Source organism: Anolis carolinensis, chromosome 4 (assembly GCF_035594765.1).
Source record: "Anolis carolinensis isolate JA03-04 chromosome 4, rAnoCar3.1.pri, whole genome shotgun sequence".
Taxonomy (NCBI): domain Eukaryota; kingdom Metazoa; phylum Chordata; class Lepidosauria; order Squamata; family Dactyloidae; genus Anolis; species Anolis carolinensis.
The window spans coordinates 155,432,178-155,453,043 of record NC_085844.1 but is presented as its reverse complement, the minus strand read 5'-3'; the positions used below and the strand labels follow the sequence as shown (position 1 = coordinate 155,453,043).

Here is a 20,866-nt window from a genome sequence, read left to right as displayed (position 1 = left end):
TCAGTTCATCAGAGCATTTTAGACAACTGATTTACATTACACATATGGGTTAGTTCAATTAGTTTGGCAAAGCTGCTTAAAATTTACAGCTGAACACATGCTGAAATATTTAGAAGGAGCTCTGCAGAATGGTGAAAAACTGAAGCATTGGTGGCACCATGATCCCATGAACCGACTTAAGATGACGACGATGATAACAACAACAACAATGGGTGGGTGTGAGTTTTCTGGGGTATATGGCTATGTTCCAGAAGCATTCTCTCCTGACATTTCACCCACATTTATGGCAGGCAACCTCAGAGGCAAACCTCACAACTTCTGAGGATGTCTGCCATAGATGTGTGTGAAACACCAGGAGAGAATGCTTCTGGAACATGGCCATACACCCCAGAAAACTCACACCAACCCAGTGATTCCGGCCATGAAAGCCTTCAACAACACAACAATAATACATTTATTACCCACCTCTCCTTGCTGTTCAAGACCATAATAGAAATAGACTGCATATTTGGAGCTCATACTTGCAGGTTAAGCCTTTTATGGATTTGATTACTATGTTGTCTCTAGGAACCTCTATATCCTCTATGGACAATGTTTGCCAGAACCCCCATCAACACCATATAATACCGCACTGATTTTGCAAGGTATTTTGCAAGAGGTTTTCCCCAGCATCTCATAGACAGACTTGAAGCGTGCTGAGGCTGCATTGCTATTTTTATAATTCAAAAGCAAGGGCAATTAAACTGTGTTTCTTTCACACAGAGGACAGGGTGGTCTTCGAGGAAGCAATCCTGCTGACACCAGCCCTGTGAGGATGCCAAGGTGTGGATCCAATTATCTTTACGATGGAAAGTCTGCAAGCAAAATCATTTAGTATCAACAGCACCACCAACAAACAAAGCAAGCTTTAGAGGTGCAGAGGTATTATCTGCATTGGAGTGCCCCGTTCGATGACATTGCCTGCAGCAACATTTTTAACCCACGGGTCCAACACAAACGTACTGTTTCAATACATGTGCTTCTGTGAGCTCAAACAAGCCACTAACACCTCTGAGAAAACATGCCTGAAGACACTGAGCCCTGCCAAACCAAATGCAGACTACCTATAACGTATGGAAGCCCAAAAAAGCCATGATAAACGTCTGTTTTTCCGCCTGCTTGCAATTGCATATACGGGTGGTATGCTTTACTGTGGGCTTTGACTCTGGGTTTAAATCCCTGCCTGACTATGGAAACAAAATGGGTGACTTTTAGCAAGTCACACCCTCTCAGCCTCAGAGGAAGGCAAAGGCAACCACCTTCTGAACAAATCTTTCCAATAAACCCCCATGATAGGTTAACCGTAAGTCAGAAATTACTTGAAGGCATATGGCAACGATGCAACCACTACACTAAAGGATAAAAAGTTGTTCCTCTGGGTTGACCATAGATACTTATTAGCAACAAAAGGTGGCTAATGGACTGTGTTGAGGTTGGTAAACTACAAGTTATACTGGCCCTGGTCCAGCAACTAATGGAAATATCCCATCATAAGTAGAAAATGCAGCTATTTCCCTCATCACCACACGATGGCAGCAGTACAGTGCTAGTATTCTTGCAGCAAGTTGAACACAAGCTTCAAAAAAACCAGTCGGTTTTAAGTCTGGTTATGTTGAAGAATTCATATCAGCTAAATGTAATTTTGGATGATGTGTTAGTTAGGAACACTGTCTAAAGAAATTGCTTATAGTTTATGTGAAAACCATTCTTCATCATGAACATTGGTGTTCTGTTTTAAGAATTAAACATGTTTACAAGAATGGATCAAAAATCTCACGGAAAATCACTTTTTCCTCTATTTTGGAAGTGGAAGTACAGATTGAGTATACCTTATCTGAAATGGTTGGGACTTGGAAGTGTTTTGGATTTCAGAATTTTTTTGGGGATTTTGGAATACCTGTATTTTCATGTATGTACAAAATGAGATATCGTGAAGATGGAACTCAAGTCTAAACATGACATTCATTTATGTTTCATATATACCTTATACACAAAGCCTGACGGCAATTTTATATGCAGTGTTTTACATAATTTTGTTCATGAAGCAAAATTTGTGTACACTGAACCAATTAGAAAGCAAAGGCCTCACTATCGCTGCCACCCATGGAGTATTTTGGATTTCAGGAATCTGGGTAAGAGATGCTCAACCTAAACAATAGAGCAGGGGTTCTCAAACATTTTAAGCAGAGGGCCGGTCCACAATCCTTCAGATTGTTGAGGGGCCAAATTATCATTTGAAAAAAAAATACAAACAAATTCCTATGCACATGTCTTATTTGTAGTGCAAAAAAAATCCCAACAATGAAAGAACAATACAATATTTAAAAATAAAAACAATTTTAACCAACATAAACCTATCAGGATTTCAATGGGAAGTGTGGGCCTACTTCTGGCCAATGAGATAGTCAAGTTAATTAGGATTGTTGTTGTCGTGTGCCATTTCAGACTGGATGAGCCTAAATCTAAAACTGAGGGCGGGGGGCAGGTAAATGACCTTGGAGGGCCGCATCTGGCCCATGGGCTTTAGTTTGGGGACCCCTGCAGTAGAGTCTCGGTTATCCAACTTCCACTCATCTGACACTCAGTATTATCCGAGGGGTCTTAGTGAAGAGGAGGGAGAGGTAAAAAGAGGGCGGGTGAGTGATTTAGTGAGGGAAGCAGGCTGTAAAGGCGACAGCGGCAATAGAAGCCTCTTTCAGGCTCCTCTTATTGCTGCTGCTGTCACCTTTGCAGTCAGTCTGCCTGCCTGCCTGCCTGCCCCCCCCCCTCTCTCTCTCCTGCCTTCTTTTCCCCTCTCCCTCCTCCTCACTAAGACCTGGCTGGTGAATGAGAGAGGGAGGAAGGACAGGCTGCAAAGGCAACAGCAGTGGCAGAAGCAGATGCCTGGAAGAGGCGGCCAGGCTGTTGCTTTTGCTGCCCTCCCTCCCTCACTCGCTCATCACCAGGCTGGGTCTTAGCGGCAAAGGCAGTGGTGACAGCGGTGGCAGAACCAGGACCTGGCTGGGTAAGCAAATGAGCGAGGGAGGGAGGGTGGGTGAGTGAGGGGAGGCCTATCCCTCCTTATTATCCAACAGTTTTGCTTATCCAACATTCTGTCTGCCTGTTTATGTTGGATAACCGAGACTCTACTGTATTTCAAAACTTCTTGGGCCTTACCTGTTTATGTATGCATAACTAAATAATTTCACCTAACCAAATGACCTCCTTCCAGCTCACCTTGACAATGGTTGCATCAAGAAAAGGAAGTCTGTTCATATGCCAATTGAGATGCAAGGGGTATTGTTTCAAGTCCGCTCCTACCTGCAAACAAGGCTATGACAAAGAATTGAGACAGGGTTGCTCACTGTTGGGAAAGGAGCTACAAAAGCCATCCTCTTTGCCCCCGCCCTTATTAGCAGCTGCACAGATTCCTTTTACCCAGTGTTGCTGCTGGAGGCATTTACATAGTCCAACTGTAAGGCTTCACAATCATACCAAACACAGAGCAGTTATACTCTAGCTTGCAAATCCATAACTACAATATAAATTCCAGTCTATTCCATTTTAAAATAGCCTCCCTTCCCTATAATGAACTCAAGAAATCTGGCAGTGAAAAAGACTGGAATTTACATTCCGGCCGTGAAAGCCTTTGACAACATATTGAGTAATTACTACCTTTATTCTTTTGCTGTCTTTAAAAATGTTTTCTTATGCCCGTGGATTTACTAAAGAAGGAAAGTTATTCCAAGTGTTCACCTGGAATTTTGTTTTCAATTGATTATTCTCCACCTCCTTTTTTCCTATCTGGCACTGCAGGTGGGTTTGCACTGACTGGACTGATTCAGAACGACGTGACACTGTTAGCACATTAGCCTGAAATATCAAAAGAGAAGCCAAAGTCAATGTAGAATAAACCTTCATACACTATCAATTAAATCCTAATTGCCATACCATGAAAAGAATTTCATATATGTAGGAAAGATAGAGGTCTTAACTTTAAAAATCAATTTATAAACCTATATTTCAGCACCTACCTGAGGATCAGAGAAGCAAGCAAGCCAGCAAACAACACATCTTATTTCATAGTTTAGTATCTTTTAGTCTAGGACAGGAATTCAATGTTCTGCATCCTATTTTTAAATCACTTGTGTTTTGATGTTGTATGCTTCATTTCCACCATTAAGCTCAAAGCAATTGATAATATATGAAAACAAAACAAACCATTCATATAATTTCAATGCCTAAGAAAAAGACACTAGTAAGTGCAAGTATAAATGAGTAAAAATAAAAATACAAAATTCTGTAATGACAAAAATCAATGAATGCTTATTATGAAAATATTTCAATAAACAATAACCCGGCAGCATAAATTATTATTATTATTATTGACACAACAACGTTGTATGACACAGCAAACAAGATAGGTATGGTGGATTTCGTTTCACAAAATCACAAGTCGAACACTTCCCAAGTGTCTAGGACTGTGTGATGTATTTTCGGATGATGCGTGCAGATCCCAGTAAGGTGGCCTTTTGCAGTTGGCAGATCGTAATTTTGTCAATGTCTATTGTTTCCAAAATAATAATAATAATAATAATAATAATAATAATAATAATAATAATAATTATTATTATTAAACACAATACCTAAGTTAAAAACACACACATACATTGGGGCCAAGATACTATATGGTGTGAAAATTTCCCATTCAAAACTCTGCTATGGTTCCTCTATTAAACATCTCCAGGATTCATCAAGTTGAGGCTAATGTCGACAGCCATTCCATGGCAAAAAGTGTCTGCATATGTTTCCAGAACTAGTCCCAGACTGAGGACATATTCTGCTAATATCCACCAGGATCAAGACTCAGTAGATGATGCAGTTGTCTATGTTTGGCCATGGAGATCCAGACAGACATTTCTTCATCTTTTTTATGCTCCATTAGTAATGGGACGGTCACTGGGTACCAGCTATTGCAGTGATATAGTGCTGGGGGAGTGATATGTGTTGTTGCAAAGGGAAAGGGGGATACCAACTGAAGCAATGGCCTAAAAAAGCACATACGAAAGTATAAGATGGGGCTACACTTGTAGAACCATCTGAACATGTTTTACTGGAAAGGAAACAAACATACTGACGTTATGTATTCTTTTGCTATAAAATGCAATTTTCCCTATATTGAAATGATTTGATAAGATTTTGATTGTTTTGATCTGTACATAATATTCTACTCCTATAGCTCATTTTTCTTTTCTTTTCTTTTTGGATTTGGGACCTTTTGGAAACAAACTCCATATTTATGGATGCCACATGTGTACTGGTGTACCAGTCTGAATGTTGGACCAAGACTCTGTAGGACCAATGCTGGGTCTACACTGCCATATAATCAAGATTATCAAAGCAGATAATCCACATTATCTGATTTGAACTGGTTATATGTGTTAGCACTGCCAGTTCAAAGCATATAATCTGGATTTTATATGACAGTGTAGATCTAGCCCAAGATATGAATCCTCACTTGGCCATGAAAAGCCACTGAGGTCCCTCTACACTGCCATATAATCCAGATTATCAAAGTAGATAATCCACATTATCTGATTTGAACTGGATTGTGCAATAATAATAATAATAATAATAATAATAATAATAATAATAATAATAATAATAACAATAATTGAAATAAATCAATTATTTCAATCAGACCAAAGACAGTTCTACCAGAGCCTGAACCAAACAACAGACACAGTAACCATAAAGCCAGAGAAAACTGCAACAACGAAGTTCTGGAAAGAACATTGGGAAAATAATAAGAGCTACAACAAAAACGCTGGGTGGATAAAGAAGTTTGAAGGAAAATTCTCACAGAACAAAATGGAACAGATGGAAATAACAACTGAAATGATCAGCAAACGAGCGCAAAAAGTCAAAAACTGGACATCACCTGGTAGTGATCAACTTCATGGATTTTGGCTCAAACATCTGATTAGTTTACATGGAAAAATGGCCCAACAATTCAATGAGATGCTGCAAAAAGGAAGTATCAGTGAATGGCTAACAACTAGAAGAACATACTTGATACAAAAGGATCCAGCAAAAGGAGCAGCACCAGAAAACTGCAGGCCAATAACGTGCCTGCCCACTATGTTTAAACTACTGACTGGCATCATAGCTGACAGAATTCAAGACTATCTTGAAGAAAAAAACATCTGCCAGATGAACAGAAAGGCAACAAATGGAAAAGCAGGGGCACAAAAGACCAGTTATTGATTGACAAAATGATTCTGGAGAACTGTAAAAGCCAAAATGCTAATCTTCACATGGCGTGGATTGACTACAAAAAGGCCTTTGACTCACTCCCACACAGCTGGATCATCAAGTGCCTGGATGCCATCAGGATTTGTAAAAATGTTGGCACCTTTATTGAAAACATGATGGAGCACTGGAAAACTGAACTGTTTGTTGGAAATGAAAGCTATGGACTTGTCAACATCAGAAGATGAATTTTCCAGGGAGATTTATTGTGCCCTCTGCTTTTCGTTATTGCCATGATCCCTCTGTCAACAATCTTACAAAAAACAAATCTCAGTTATCAAACATCTAAGAAATCTCACAAAATTTCACATCTGATGTACATGGATGACCTGAAGCTGTATGGGAAAACGGAAACTGAAATCCAGTCTCTGACCAACACTGTCCGAATTTTTAGTACTGATATCAGCATGGAGTTGGGCTTGGACAAATGTTCGACAGTGGCATTAAAGAAGGGAAAAATCACTGAAAGTGAGGGCATAAATATGCCTAATGGCCAAACAATAAAGTGTCACCAGCCAGAGGCCTATAAATATCTGGGCATATTACAGCTGGACCACATCAAGCATGAACATGTGAAGACTGTGGTCAGGAAAGAATACACACAAAGAGTCAGAAAAATTCTCAAAAGCAAGCTCAATGGAGGCAACACCATCAAGGCCATAAACACCTGGGCCATACCTGTCATAAGATATACTGCTGGCATTATAAATTGGACACAGGCGGAACTGGACAACTTGGACAGAAAAACAAGAAAACTCATGACCATTCATCATTCACTGCACCCTTGCAGTGAATGTTGACCGGCTATATCTGCCTAGAAGATCAGGGGGCAGAGGACTCTTACAAGTAAAACAAGCAGTCAAAGAAGAAGAACATGCCCTGGCAGAATATGTAAAGCAAAGTGAAGAACCTGCTTTGATTGAAGTCAAAAATCAGAAACTCCTCAAAGCACAGCAGATAAAAAACCAGTACAAGAAAACCGCACTACAATACAAAAGATGTTGCAGATTAAAATAAAACTAGATCCAAAATATTTTCTCCTGGGGATGCTTAATATTCAAAACGATAAAAATAAAGAGATTCTTTTTAATTACCTCACCACGGCGGCTAGAATAATATATGCTAAATATTGGAAAAAGAAGGAAATCCCCGAAGTAAGTTGTTGGCTAACAAAGATTTTGGAAATAATGAATATGGACAAATTGACATACCTACTAAAAAATAACTATGGAATTCCAAGAAAGCAAACAAATTGGGATCCGGTAAAGAACTATTTGATAGAAATACAAACGAAGGTACTAATTTAATCTATATAGAAGGTTTGTAGATACAAAGTGAAGGTAAAGAAGACGCCGTCACCTAGTTGAAGGAAGAAGTAAAAATGACCAAGAAGAAGAATAACAAACTTTATTAAATAACTGTGTATGAGATGGAAGTCTTTATTATAGATTTTTTTATTTTTTTATTTTTTCTTTTTCTTAATATAATTTTCATTTTTACTCTTCACTTATTACTATTATTATTGTTATTACTATTTTTATTATTATTATTTTTTTATTTTTTTTATTTTTTTGTTTCCTGAAGTCTATTCTCTTTCTTTCACCTCTTTCCTTGGAAACTATTGTTCTCACACTTTCACTGTAAGCTCTTTAATTGAAAATCTAATTAAAAATTTAAAAAAAGAAAGAAAAGAAAACCGCACTACAAACTAGAGCTGACAGCTGGCACAACAAAACATTGCATGGAACGTTCCTTGACAAAATTGAAGGAAAAGCTGATAAGGAGAAGACCTGGCTATGGCTCACAAATGGGACCCTGAAGAAGGAGACAGAAGGCCTGATCCTTGCAGCCCAGGAGTAAGCCATCAGGACAAATGCAATTAAGGCCAAGATCAAAAAATCAGCTGATGACCCAAAATGCAGACTCTGCAAGAAAACCGACGAAACCATTGATCATATCCTCAGCTGCTGTAAGAAAATCGCACAGACAGACTACAAACAGAGGCACAACTATGTGGCCCAAATGATTCATTGGAACTTATGCCTCAAGTACCACCCCCCAGCAGCAAAGAACTGGTGGGATCACAAACCTGCAAAAGTATTGGAAAATGAGCACACAAAGATACTGTGGGACTTCCGAATCCAGACTGACAAAGTTCTGGAACACAATACACCAGACATCACAGTTGTGGAAAAGCAAAAGGTTTGAATCATTGATATTGCCATCCCAGGTGACAGTCGCATTGACGAAAAACAACAGGAAAAACTCAGCCACTATCAGGACCTCAAGATTGAACTTCAAAGACTCTGGCAAAAACCAGTGCAGGTGGTCCCAGTGGTGATGGGCACATTGGGTGCCGTGCCAAAAGATCTCAGCCGGCATTTGGAAACAATAGACATTGACAAAATTACGATCTGTCAACTGCAAAAGGCCACCCTACTGGGATCTGAACGCACCATCCAAAAATACATCACACAGTTCTAGACACTTGGGAAGTGTTCAACTTGTGATTTTGTGAAACGAAATCCAGCATATCTATCTTGTTTGCTGTGTCATACAATAAAATAATAATTTTATTCTTATACACCTCTTCCCATGAACTTCACTGAATGTAGTTTGATTTACTCTTGAGTAGAGTTATACAATTGCTCTACACACCTTCAATGTGACTGAGGCCCCTTTTACATTGCCATATAAAATCCAGATTATCTGATTTGAACTGGATATTATGGCAGTGTAGACTCATATAATCCAGTTCAAAGCAGATAAGTGGCTTATACACTTTGATCTGGATTATATGGTGGTGTAGAAGGGCTCTGAGAAGTAAGTAATCAGTCAAAAGCACTTCAAAAAAAATCAACCCAAGAAAAAGTGTGCACTAAATCAAAAGGCACTAGCCTCTGCAGAAATCATTAAACAGGGAAGTGATATAGATTAGATATATTGATATAGATCAGACCCCTTCAACCTGTAGCCCTCAAAGTGTTTTGGATTTCAGTTCCCTAGACCATTGAACAAGATGGCTAGGACTTCTAGAAGTTGGAGGCCCAAATAGCTGGGAGGCCACAAGTTGAAGAGACCGGAATGCTGAGGCTAACTATAAAATGTATACACATCTTGTATATTCAAAGGGAATTGTTCACTTACTTTTTCTTGATCAAGCTGACTTGAAAGTTCCAAAATACGCCTCTCTTTTTGAGTTGTTTCACTTCTAATATTCTTCAAGTGGGGGAAACACACACATTAATATTTTCACTAAATAAAGATGATGAAGTATACAAGCAGTCCCAAGTTACAAACATCCGACTTAAAAAAACCCTCGATTCGGTTAAAAACAGATGTGAAACAGAAGTGAGAGAAATCTACCCCTCAGAAGGGAAATTCACTCCTGAAAGTTATCATGGAACAAGGGTGTCTCCACTGAAGCTTTATCTCCAATCTTTGTTTCCACAAGTCAAATGTTTCAGAATCCATGGTTAAGGGGACTGAAAGTGAGGTGAAATCTTCTGAATGGGGGCACAGACAGCAAAACAAACAACACAGGGGTGTTAACTCTTCCTATGCTATCCAAAGCTAGCTAGCTAGATAGATATAGAGCTGGAGTTACATTTAAAATGTAACTGTTCTGATATACATACAAATTCAACTTAAGAAAAAACCTACAGAACCTATCTCGTTCATAAGTTGGAGACTGCCTGTAGTCCATAAATAATAAATACATAATTGTTATGGCTTAAGGTTCATTTACTTGTGGATAGGAAAAAGAATAGAAAATATGCATATAAAAAGTAAATGAGAATTTGTTAAATATGCAGTCAAGTTCTTCGTATTCAAGGTATGTATCTACCTAGCCAAGATACTTTTAAAAATTCCAAAAGCAAATCTTGATTTTGCTTTTATATATAAGAGATACAATTTTATTACACCATTATATATAACAGGACTCCAGCATCCACAGTTTTTGGTATAGACAAGGGGGCCTTGGAACCAAATCCCAGCAGATACCAAGGACCCACTTTAGATACCAAAGTTCAGTCACCCTATATCTCACAACTTCTGAGGATGCCTACCATAGATGTGGGCAAAACGTCTGGAACATGGCCATACAGCCTGGAAAACACACAACAACTCCATAGTCACCCTGTTGCCATGCCATTTATCCTTTCCCCAAAATAATGAAAAGAAAACAGCAACCATGTACATTCCATGCATATTTCTTCAATGTTTTAATTAAGATTACAAGGGTCTAAAACAATGTTGGTTCCCGTTAACACAATGGAACATTTTTCCCCAACCCGGCGTAACACAATGCCTCAAAACCCATTCCAAAAGGGAAGGAAGAATCTGGAAAAACCCGGATTATCTACAAGGAACTTGGATTTTGTTCTGGGAGACAACAGAATGTACTAAAAACCAAACTTACTGCAATTTCCATTTCATTATCAGTTATTCCATGTATCAATTCTTCAATCTGTTTACTGATAATCTGAAACAGAAGAAGAATTGGGCAAAAAGGATTAAACTTCAGTTAAGGCCATAAGGAATACTACAATTTAATAAACTCTCCAAATTTCTAAAATCATCATAATATATTTTTATAAGTATGGACAAAGAAGAAAAGAGATTATGCTTCATTGATAGAGATTAGGAAACCAACACCATTAATAAAAACTTGATTTGTATAAAACTGATGAAATGAGGAAGGGGGGTTAACAAAGAGAAAACAGAGTGTGTGAGAAAGTAATGAAAACTGCTTCCCTGTCATTATTTATAGCGGTAAGGCTTACATTAATCATTCTTCAGACCACAAACTCTCAAAATAACACAATTCAAACATACAGGAACATGGCCAAAATGCCCACCCTTGTCAAAGTAGGATAAACATGAGTGTCTAATTAACTCTAACAAGTTCAGACAAAAGAATCTCAAGTTTGAGCATTCACCCTACTAAGTGAACCTGCTGGGCTTCTCTTCTCAGACAGAGACTAAACTAAACTAATTTCACCCAGGAGCAATTTAAAACAAGAATTGAAAACTCTGCCCTGTTGCTCTGCCGAGAAACCAGAATAATAAACTAGAATTTGTTATTGGATTATAATCTTGTCTTGATAGATAGGCAACAAACTTGGGGTTCCTGGGCCAGTGTTAACACACAGCGGTGGAGGCATCCTGTGGGTTTAGCCACTCCTTCTTCATAAGCCATCACTATCACATCCAAACTAAGACACAAAAGATGGGGAGGGGAGGGTAATGTGATGATGGGGTGGCAATACAGCTAATGAAGACTTTAAGTTGACAGATGACAGAGGCAAGAAAAAATACTTCTTTGTAACCTTGGAATCATAGAATCATAGAAGAACTTCCTCACTGTGAGGGCTGTTCGGCAATGGAACTCTCTGCCCCAGAGTGTGGTGGAGGCTCCCTTTTTGGAGACTTTTAAGCAGAGGCTGGAAAGCCATCTGTCGGGGGAGCTTTGAATGCAATTTTCCTGCTTCTTGGCAGGGGATTGGACTGGTTGGCCCACGAGGTCTCTTCCCACTCTGTGATTCTAAGTGGTAAACTGCAGTCCTTCTCTGAAGTGGGCTAATGGGCAAAATTAAGAGTTCTACATCTTATGTTTAATGTAGGCAGCCAGTTTTTGTGTGCAAGCAGCCTAATGCAAGGAGATCCAAGGCTGGATCTTTACTTACTTAGGCGATCCCTCGTAGTTCGAGGATGATGGTCCTCCATCTTCGCTATCTTGGGGATGGATCCATAAATGGCTGAAGAGAACTATTCTTGATTTGCATGTTCTCCCGCAGTGAGGACATCGGTTTCCAGGTGGAAGGCGGTCAGGGTTGGCTTGACGGGCCTTCCTCTTGGCACGTTTCTCCCTTAAGCCCTCCATTCGTGCCTCTTTGAACTCCGCAGCACTGCTGGTCACAGCTGACCTCCAATTAGAGCGCTCAAGGTCCAGGGCTTCCCAGTTCTCAGTGTCTATGCCACAGTTTTTAAGGTTGGCTTTAAGCCCATCTTTAAATCTCTTTTCCTGCCCACCAACATTACGTTTCCCGTTCTTGAGTTCGGAGTAGAGTAGCTGCTTTGGGAGATGGTGATTGGGCATTCGGACAATGTGGCCAGTCCAGCGAAGTTGATGGCGTAGAAGCATTGCTTCAATGCTGGTGGTCTTTGCTTCCTCAAGCACGTTGACATTGTCCGCCTGTCTTCCCAAGAGATTTGCAGGATTTTTCTGAGGCAACGCTGATGGAAACATTCCAGGAGTTGGGTATGATGTCTGTAGACCGTGCACGTTTCGCAGGCGTAGAGCAGGGTTGAGAGGACAATGGCTTTGTAAACAAAAACCTTGGTATCTCTACGGATGTCCCGGTCATCAAACACTCTCTGCTTCATTCGGAAAAATGCTGTGCTCGCAGAGCTCAAGCGGTGTTGTATTTCAGTGTCAATGTTGACTTTTGTGGAGAGGTGGCTGCCAAGGTAGCAGAAATGGTCAACATTTTCTAACGTTACACCGTTAAGCTGTATTCCTGGCTTTGCAGAGGGATTAGCTGGTGCCTGTTGGAAGAGCACTTTGGTTTTCTCGATGTTCAGTGAGAGGCCGAGCTTCTCGTATGCTTCTGCGAAGGTGTTTAGAGTGGCTTGTAGGTCTTCTTCTGAATAAGCACAGACTACGTTGTCATCGGCATATTGGAGTTCTATAACAGATGTTGTGGTGACCTTGGTTTTGGCTTTCAGTCTGCTGAGGTTAAATAGCTTGCCATCTGTCCGATAGATGATTTCCACTCCGGTGGGAAGCTTTCCATCAACAAGGTGAAGTATCATAGCGATGAAGATGGAAAATAAGGTAAGGGCAATAACATATCCCTGCTTGACACCTGATTCCACCTTAAATGGGTCACTTTGCGAGCCGTTGCTGTCCAAGACTGTTGCCATCATGTAATCGTGGAGGAGCTGCAGGATGATCACAAATTTGTCAGGGCACCCAATTTTTTGGAGAATGGTCCAGAGAGCGCTGCAATTCACTGTGTCGAATGCCTTTGCAAGGTCAATGAATGCCATGTACAGAGGTTGGTTTTGTTCCCTGCATTTTTCTTGGAGCTGTAGTGCAGTGAAGATCATGTCCACTGTTCCTCTGGAGGGACGGAAGCCATTCTAGGATTCTGGGAGGGTATCTTCTGAAACAGGGAGAAGGCGATTTGCAAGGAATCTTGCGAGGATTTTCCCAGCGGAGGTTAGAAGGGAGATACCGCGATAGTTCCCGCAGTCTGTTCTATCCCCTTTCTTGAAAAGGGTAATGATGGTGGTATCCTTGAAGTCTGCTGGGATTTTCTCAGTCACCCACACCTTTTCAATGAACTGGTGGAGTTGTTGTATCACCTCAGGTCCACCCACTTTGAAGAATTCAGCAGGAATCCCATCAGGTCCGCTGGCTTTGTTGTTTTTTTGTTGGCTGATGGCATTGCTAACGTCTTCCAAACTAGGCAGTGCTGCAAGCTCATCCCTGGCTTGTTGTTGCAGGATTTGTGAGAGGGTCTCTTCGTCGACATTGGAGCTGCGATTGGTTCCATCTGATGAGTGTAGGGGCTGTATGCCATGGTTTCTTGTCCGTAAATGATCTTTGTGGCTTTGAAAAATCCCTGAGCATCATGGGTATCTGCAAGGTGTTGGATTTCTTCAGCCTTCTTTGTCCACCAGATGTTCTTGAGTTCTCTGGTCCTTCTTTGGACCTCAGCTTTTGCACTGGCATAGATCTTTTTCTTGGCAGCACAGTTGGTGTCTCTCTGCCATGTTTGGAAGGCTTTCCTTTTGTTATCAATTAGCTGTTGGATCTCTTTGTCGTTATCGTCAAACCAGTCTTGATGTTTCTTAGTTTGGTATCCAATGGTTTCTTCGCAGGCTGTGATGATGGAGGTCTTCAGTTTGTTCCAATGTTCCTCAACATTTTCGGGGTGTTCTGTGGGTAGATGATCCTTGAGTGTTGTTTGGAGATGGGCTCATTTGGAGGGCTCCTGAAGGGCTTGGGTGTTCATTTTACGTCTTGTTTTTCTTCCTTGGAGTTTGGGGACGATCTTGATAGCCATCGTGGATCAGATTAACCTGTGGTCTGTCCAGCAGTCATCAGCACCTGTCATGGCTCTTGTGAGAAGCACATCGCGGCGGTCTCTGGCACGTGTAATTACATAGTCCAAGAGGTGCCAATGCTTTGACCGGGGGTGCTTCCATGATGTCTTGAGCTTGTTTTTCTGGTGGAAGAGCGTGTTGGTGATGACAAGGTTGTGCTCTCCACATTTGGTGAGAAACAAGATGCCGTTCAAGTTGCTGTTTCCGACCCCATCTTTTCCTATGATCCCTGGTCACAGGTCGGAGTCCCTTCCAACTCTTGCATTAAAGTCCCCCAGGAGGATGATTTTGTCCTTCTTAGGTATCTCCGATAGGATGGTGTCCAGCTGACAATAACATTTTTCCTTGATGTCTTCGTCAGCATCTAGAGTTGGTGCATAGGCACATATGATGGTTGCCTGTTGGTTTTTGGCAAGGTTAATTCGGAGGGTTGAGAGTCGTTCGCTGATGCCAGTGGGTGCTTCAGTCAGGTGCTTCACCAGGTCATTTCTGATAGCAAAGCCAACTCCATGTATTCTTCGCTCTTCTTCAGACAGTCCCTTCCAGAAGAAGGTGTAGCCTCCTTTTTCTTCCTTCAGCTGACCCTCTCCTGTTCTCCAGGTCTCCTGAAGGGCTTCTATGTCGATCTTAAAGCGTCCCAGCTCCCTTGCAATGATAGCAGTCCTGCATTCGGGGCATTTGCTATCAGTGTTATCCAACAGTGTCCGTACGTTCCATGTTCCAAAGTTCATTTCTCTTTTTTGGCTGCAGAGTGGTGACCCCTCTGGACGCGGCAGTCCAGTCAGGGATAAGAGAGGCAGACTATGTTTAGGGCACCTTTTCTAGCCCTTTCCCCCATGTGGGGTGAGAAGAGCGGATCCTAAAAAGGGCTGCTCAGTCATGGATACAGATGCCGGACTACTCAACTGCCTCGGACCTTGAGGTAGAACGACTGAGTCTATATACACTGCCCATGTGCCAGTCTGTGACTAGGAGCTTCCAGATTTCACAGTCCTGCCCCTGTAGCCACTCGCTGATCGCCATGGGACTTTTTTGGGTTGTTTTATTTTTCTTGGAAGACGCCTGTGCGTGATTTTTTTTTATGTGTGGAGCACGGTGCATGGCCGGTCAACATACAGTCTTCACAGAGTGAGGTCCCAGCAGTGGTGTGGTTAACACGAGAGTGGCTTCTCAGTTTGTTGCAGCCTTCACAGCCGTTGTAACATGTATCATGTTATCTTCCGCCTGCTCTGCCATTGAGGTCTTTGGGTCTTCGGATTGTGCCTGGTCTGGAACCTCCCCTGCGGCCACTCCTGGGAGTGCATGACTCCAGTGGTTGTGCCCACAGGTTCATCAGAACACGCAAGCCCCTCACCATGGCAAGATGACAATCCATTGAGGCTGGATGTACACTGCCCTATATCCCAGGATGTGATTCCAGATTATCTGTTTTGAACAGGATTATATGAGTCTACATTTCCAGATAATCTGGGATAAGCAGACAATCTGGGATCAGATCCTGGGATATAGGGCAACTTAGATCCACCCTAAGAAATCTTTTGGAGGAGACTGAAAATCTCAGTTTATTACAGAACACAGTACAATAAGACCCCTGTATCCCGACGAGACTGAGGGTGCCTGGTCCCAGCATACCTAATAGTTGCTCTGGAGAAGTTAGAGATGTATAAAGACTGAGGATCCTTCTGCACAGCTGTATAAAATCCACATTATCTGCTTTGAATTGGATTATATGGCAGTGTAGACTAAAAGGATCCAGTTCAAATAAGAAAATACGGATTTTCTGCTTTGACAATCTGGATTATCTGGCAGTGTATTTATTTTATTTATTTTATTACATCACTTCTACCCCGCCCTTCTCACCCATCAGGGGACTCAGGGCGGCTTACAATATAAACATACACATCAAAAAACAGTTTTCATCAAATTTAAAAATCCATCAAGATTAAAAATTACAATAAAATTAAAAATATACATTAAAAATATACATAATTATACATTTAAATATACATTTAAGGTGCTTCCCATGTCCAGGTGGGGTCTGTCAGTAGGTCATATATTCATATCTCATTTTTACTGCTACTCATGCTCAAATGCTGGTCCCATAACCATGTTTTTGTTCTCTTTCGGAAAGACAGGAGGGAGGGAGTCTGTCTGACTTCAACGAGGAGGGCGTTCCATAGCCAGGGAGCCACCACTGAAAAGGCCCTGTCTCTCGTCCCCGCCAGCCACACCTGTGAGGCTGACGGGACCACGAGCAGGGCCTCACCTGACGATCTTAAGCTTCGAGGTGGGTCGTAGTGGGAGACATGTTTGGACAGATAAGCTGGGCCGGAACAGTTTACAGCTTTATAGGCTAAAGCCAGCACCTTGAATTGTGCTCGGTAGCTAATCGGCAGCCAGTGGAGCTGGCGTAACAGAGGAGTAGTACGCTCCCTGTACGCCGCTCGAGTTATTAACCTGGCAGCCTCCCGTTGGACTAATTGAAGCTTCTGAACAGTCTTCAAAGGCAGCCCCACGTAGAGTGCATTGCAGTAGTCTAAACGGTATGTAACAAGAGCGTGGACCACCGTGGCCAAGTTCGGCTTCCCAAGGTACGGTCGCAGCTGGCGCACAAGTTTTAATTGTGTGAAGGCTCCCCTAGCCACTGCTGAGTGTAGAAGGGGCATTAAATATCTTCTCTAGGAAATTTCTGGATACCCCATGGAAACTGTTTGGTAATTTCCAGGGGAAACATACGATAAATTAACTATTTCCCCCAGGTGCAGGTAGATGAAACTGCAGGTATGGATCCAACAGTTTTGAGGGGCTTACAGTACAACAAGGTACTATGGCAAAAAAAACTTTAGCGTATTCTTCTTGATCACATGTGAGGGCCATCTGGGTCAAAAAGCTGTATATGTAAATCAGAAAAGTAGAGTCCTTACTTATAAATGGATGTAATAAGCTCTTCCATAACCCCTGGCTAATGTGAACTAGTCAGGAATATAAAACAACAGAGATAGTTTTCAGGACAGGGGAAGGGTGACAAAACTTGAGCATTTTTCTCTGATAGTTCCAAGACGAAATGGGAGAATTAGAGACAGCTTGGTATTATTATCTTAACCCCAAACAATTTAACAATACTTAAGTGTGAAGTGGATCAGTGCTATGCCTCGATCCTGTTTTCTGGACATCCTCTTACTTCCTTGTCCTTGCTCACTCTAAGTAGTTGCTGTAACAGTCCCTTCATATTCCTGAGAACATCTAGCTCCTTTAGCAGCAAGTCTTCTTGGACAGAGATCTTTATTATATCTGATGCAGAAATGTAACAAGCCTGACAAAATATTAAAATGCAATTATGGTAACTTGGTTTTTTTCCAAGATGAAATGAATAGGAAAAAAATTGTACTTTGCTAACACGATTTCACCAGAAGGTGGTCACTTGGAAAGAAAAACTTACTGTTATATGAAGCAAATATATGGATATTCAAATATAATGCTGCAATTTATCTTACAGCGAGGCACAATCACCCATTCAACTAAAAATAAACCTTCACTGGACTTTTGTTTGAATTGTAGCAATATTACAATACTAGGAAAAGGAAGACTATCCCACCTTTCCCTGTTCACAACTCAAGGTGGCTTCCAACAGTTAAATCAAACATAATGAAAAAGACACTGTATACAGAAAGTAAAAAGCAATTAAGCTATATAAAAATTAAAATAGTTTAAACAGAAACAATTAAAATATCAAATAAAAATCCAGCACATTATACATGGCCTTTGTTTCCTTAAAAAATCCAAGATCTGCCAGAAAGATTGGTTGCTTACCTGTAACCGTGTTTCTTCGAATGGTGATCTGTGAAATTAGCACATGTGGTAGTAATTGCACCTAAGCATTACTCTCGGAACCTTTTAACAGCTGTTAGAGGTACTTTGGCTGCAGCCCCGCCTTCCTCCCAGGAAGCATATATTGCAGAGTTGGGGCTGTGGCCTTAGTTCCCCGCCGCCAACAGCGGCTTGAGAAAGAAGGCATGACGATTAGAGGGGAGGAAGGGCGGGGATGTGCTAATTTCACAGATCACCATTCGAAGAAACACGGTTACAGGTAAGCAACCAATCTTTCTTCCTCATGGTGTCTGTGAAATGAGCACATGTGGTAGACTAGCAAGCTACTCACCGTGGTTGGTGGGCGTCATGACAGTGCTGATCCCAAAACTGCTCTGCCAAACGCTGCTTGCTTCTTTGAGAGCAGATCCACCTTATAATGGGTCACAAATGTCAGAGGGGTGGCCCATGTGGCTGCTCTACAAACTTCATGTAGCGGTATTCCTCGGCTATATGCCATGGAGGTGGCTACTGCTCTGGTGGAATGGCCCTTTAGGCCGAATGGAGGCTGTTGATGTGCCAGTTGATATGCCAGTTTTATAGTCGCTGTGATCCATCCTGACAACCTTTGTGAAGATACTGGAAGACCTTTAGTGTCTGTCCTATATTTGACAAAAAGTTTAGGTGAAGCTCTAAAATCTTTTGTTCTTTCAACATAAAATGCTAATGCTCTTCTAGCATCCAGAAGATGCAGAGCCCGTTCCACCGGAGTAGATGGATTTTGAAAAAAAGAAGGTACAATAATATCTTCAACCAAATGGAAATTTGAGGCTACTTTCGGGAGAAAGGAGATATCTGTACGCATGACCACCTTGTCAGAGTGGAAGCGCATATAAGGAGCATCTGCCCGTAGTGCACAGAGCTCACTTGCCCTTCTGGCCGTTGTGATGGCCAACAAAAATGCTGTTTTCCAAGACACATATGAAATTTCCACCTCTGCCATAGGCTGAAAAGGTGGCTTCTGAAGGGCTGATAACACCAACCGGAGGTCCCATGCTGGGACAGGTGGAGTAACAGGAGGTCGAGTATTCCTGCATCCTCGCAGAAAGCGTTGGATTAGGGGATCTTGGAAACAGGAGGAGTATCCCTCATCTTTACGACAAGCAGATATTGCTGCAAGATAACACTTGATGGAGGATAACTTTAGTCCGGTATCCATCAAAGAAACAAGAAATTCCAAAATGACTGATGTGGGAACAGTGACTGGATCCACATTCTGTTGTTTGCAAATTTGGCAAACTTGTTCCATTTGTAGGAATATGATCGTTTCGTTGATGGCCTGCGCGCTGCACACAGCTTGTGAAAATGGTCGGGCCGGATCCGCCAAGCTGTGAGATTGAGCTGCTTGATGTCCAGATGGCGCAGGCAGCCTTGGTGAGCAGTAAGAAGGTCTGGGCGGTGCGAGAGGGGATAGTGTTGACCCCGTGCCATTGTGTGAAGAAGTGAGAACCAAGGCTGCCTCGGCCACCATGGAGTCAAAATTATGCAATCTGCCTGGTCGCAGTAGAGCTTTGCCACTACCTTGGCTATGAGAGGAATCGGTGGGAATGCATATAGCAGGGGCCCTGTCCATCTGAAAAGGAATGCATTCCCGAGACACCCCATCTGCTGGTTGGGTTCTTGTCTTGCACAGAAAAAATTGCATTTTGCATTCTCTGCTGTTGCAAATAGATCTATTTGGGGATTGCCCCACCTCTGGAAAAGAGAAGCTGCTTCTGTTGGTGACAGAGACCATTCGTGGGTGGTACTGTCTCCCCTGCTGAGACGATCTGCTATCTTGTTCTCTTGACCAGGAACATGAATGGCTACCAGATGGATATGGTTCAGCAAACACCATTCCCATATCTGCAGGGTGAAGTTCAGGAGGGAGCGGGAGCGTGTGCCTCCTTGTTTGTTGACGTACCATGCCACAGTGGTATTGTCTGTCCTCAACTGGACCACCCTGTGACAACATATGTCCTGGAAGGCTTGGAGGGCTCTTTGCACTGCCACCATTTCCAACAAGTTGATGTGACTTTGAGACTCTTGAGGCGTCCACTTGCCACTGACCACTAGGGAGCCAGAATAGGCGCCCCATCCTTCCAGAGAGGCATCCGTCGTCACCATCACTGTTGGTTCGCAATGCCTGAATGGAATGCCCTTGCACACATTCGTCCGAGACAACCACCACTGGAGTGATTGGCGAACATGTGACGGAAGAGACAGACGAATATGTGAACTGTGGAGCATAGGATTGAACACCTTGAGAAACCAGGCTTGTAGAGGCCTCATTCTCAGGCGTGCATATGGTGTTACAGATGTTGTTGAAGCCATGTGTCCCAGGGCTGACTGTACATCTTTGGCCTTTGGCGCCACATTGTGCACGAGACGGAGCAATGCTATTCGTAGGGATCGGAAGCGATCTTCCGGCAGATATGCCATACTGGTGATGGAATCCAGCTCTGCTCCGATGAATCGTATTCTCTGCACAGGAACAAGATGTGAATTCTTTTGATTGACTACCAACCCGAGATCATTGAGAAGGGATAGTGTGTAGTCTAAATCCCGTAGC

General features: G+C 42.1%; 1 protein-coding gene across 5 annotated transcripts in view; it reads right to left on the bottom strand.

Annotated features, from left to right (window-relative positions):
• The window catches only part of odf2l (outer dense fiber of sperm tails 2 like), a 63,638-nt gene that overhangs the window by 31,340 nt on the left and 11,432 nt on the right, over positions 1 to 20,866 (bottom strand). For 4 of the 5 annotated variants that reach the window (XR_010005350.1, XM_008109297.3, XM_008109300.3 and 1 more), the window contains exons 5-8: positions 17,630 to 17,761; positions 10,754 to 10,816; positions 9,478 to 9,549; positions 3,775 to 3,891 (exon numbers count right to left, since the gene is read on the bottom strand). Coding sequence is in view for 4 of the 5 variants with exons in the window: in XM_008109297.3 (XP_008107504.1) it covers positions 3,775 to 3,891; positions 9,478 to 9,549; positions 10,754 to 10,816; positions 17,630 to 17,761 (384 nt within the window). In the remaining variant the exon portion in view is untranslated. The remainder of the gene's footprint in view (positions 1 to 3,774; positions 3,892 to 9,477; positions 9,550 to 10,753; positions 10,817 to 17,629; positions 17,762 to 20,866) is intronic. The other variant, XM_008109299.3, reaches the window with a different exon arrangement.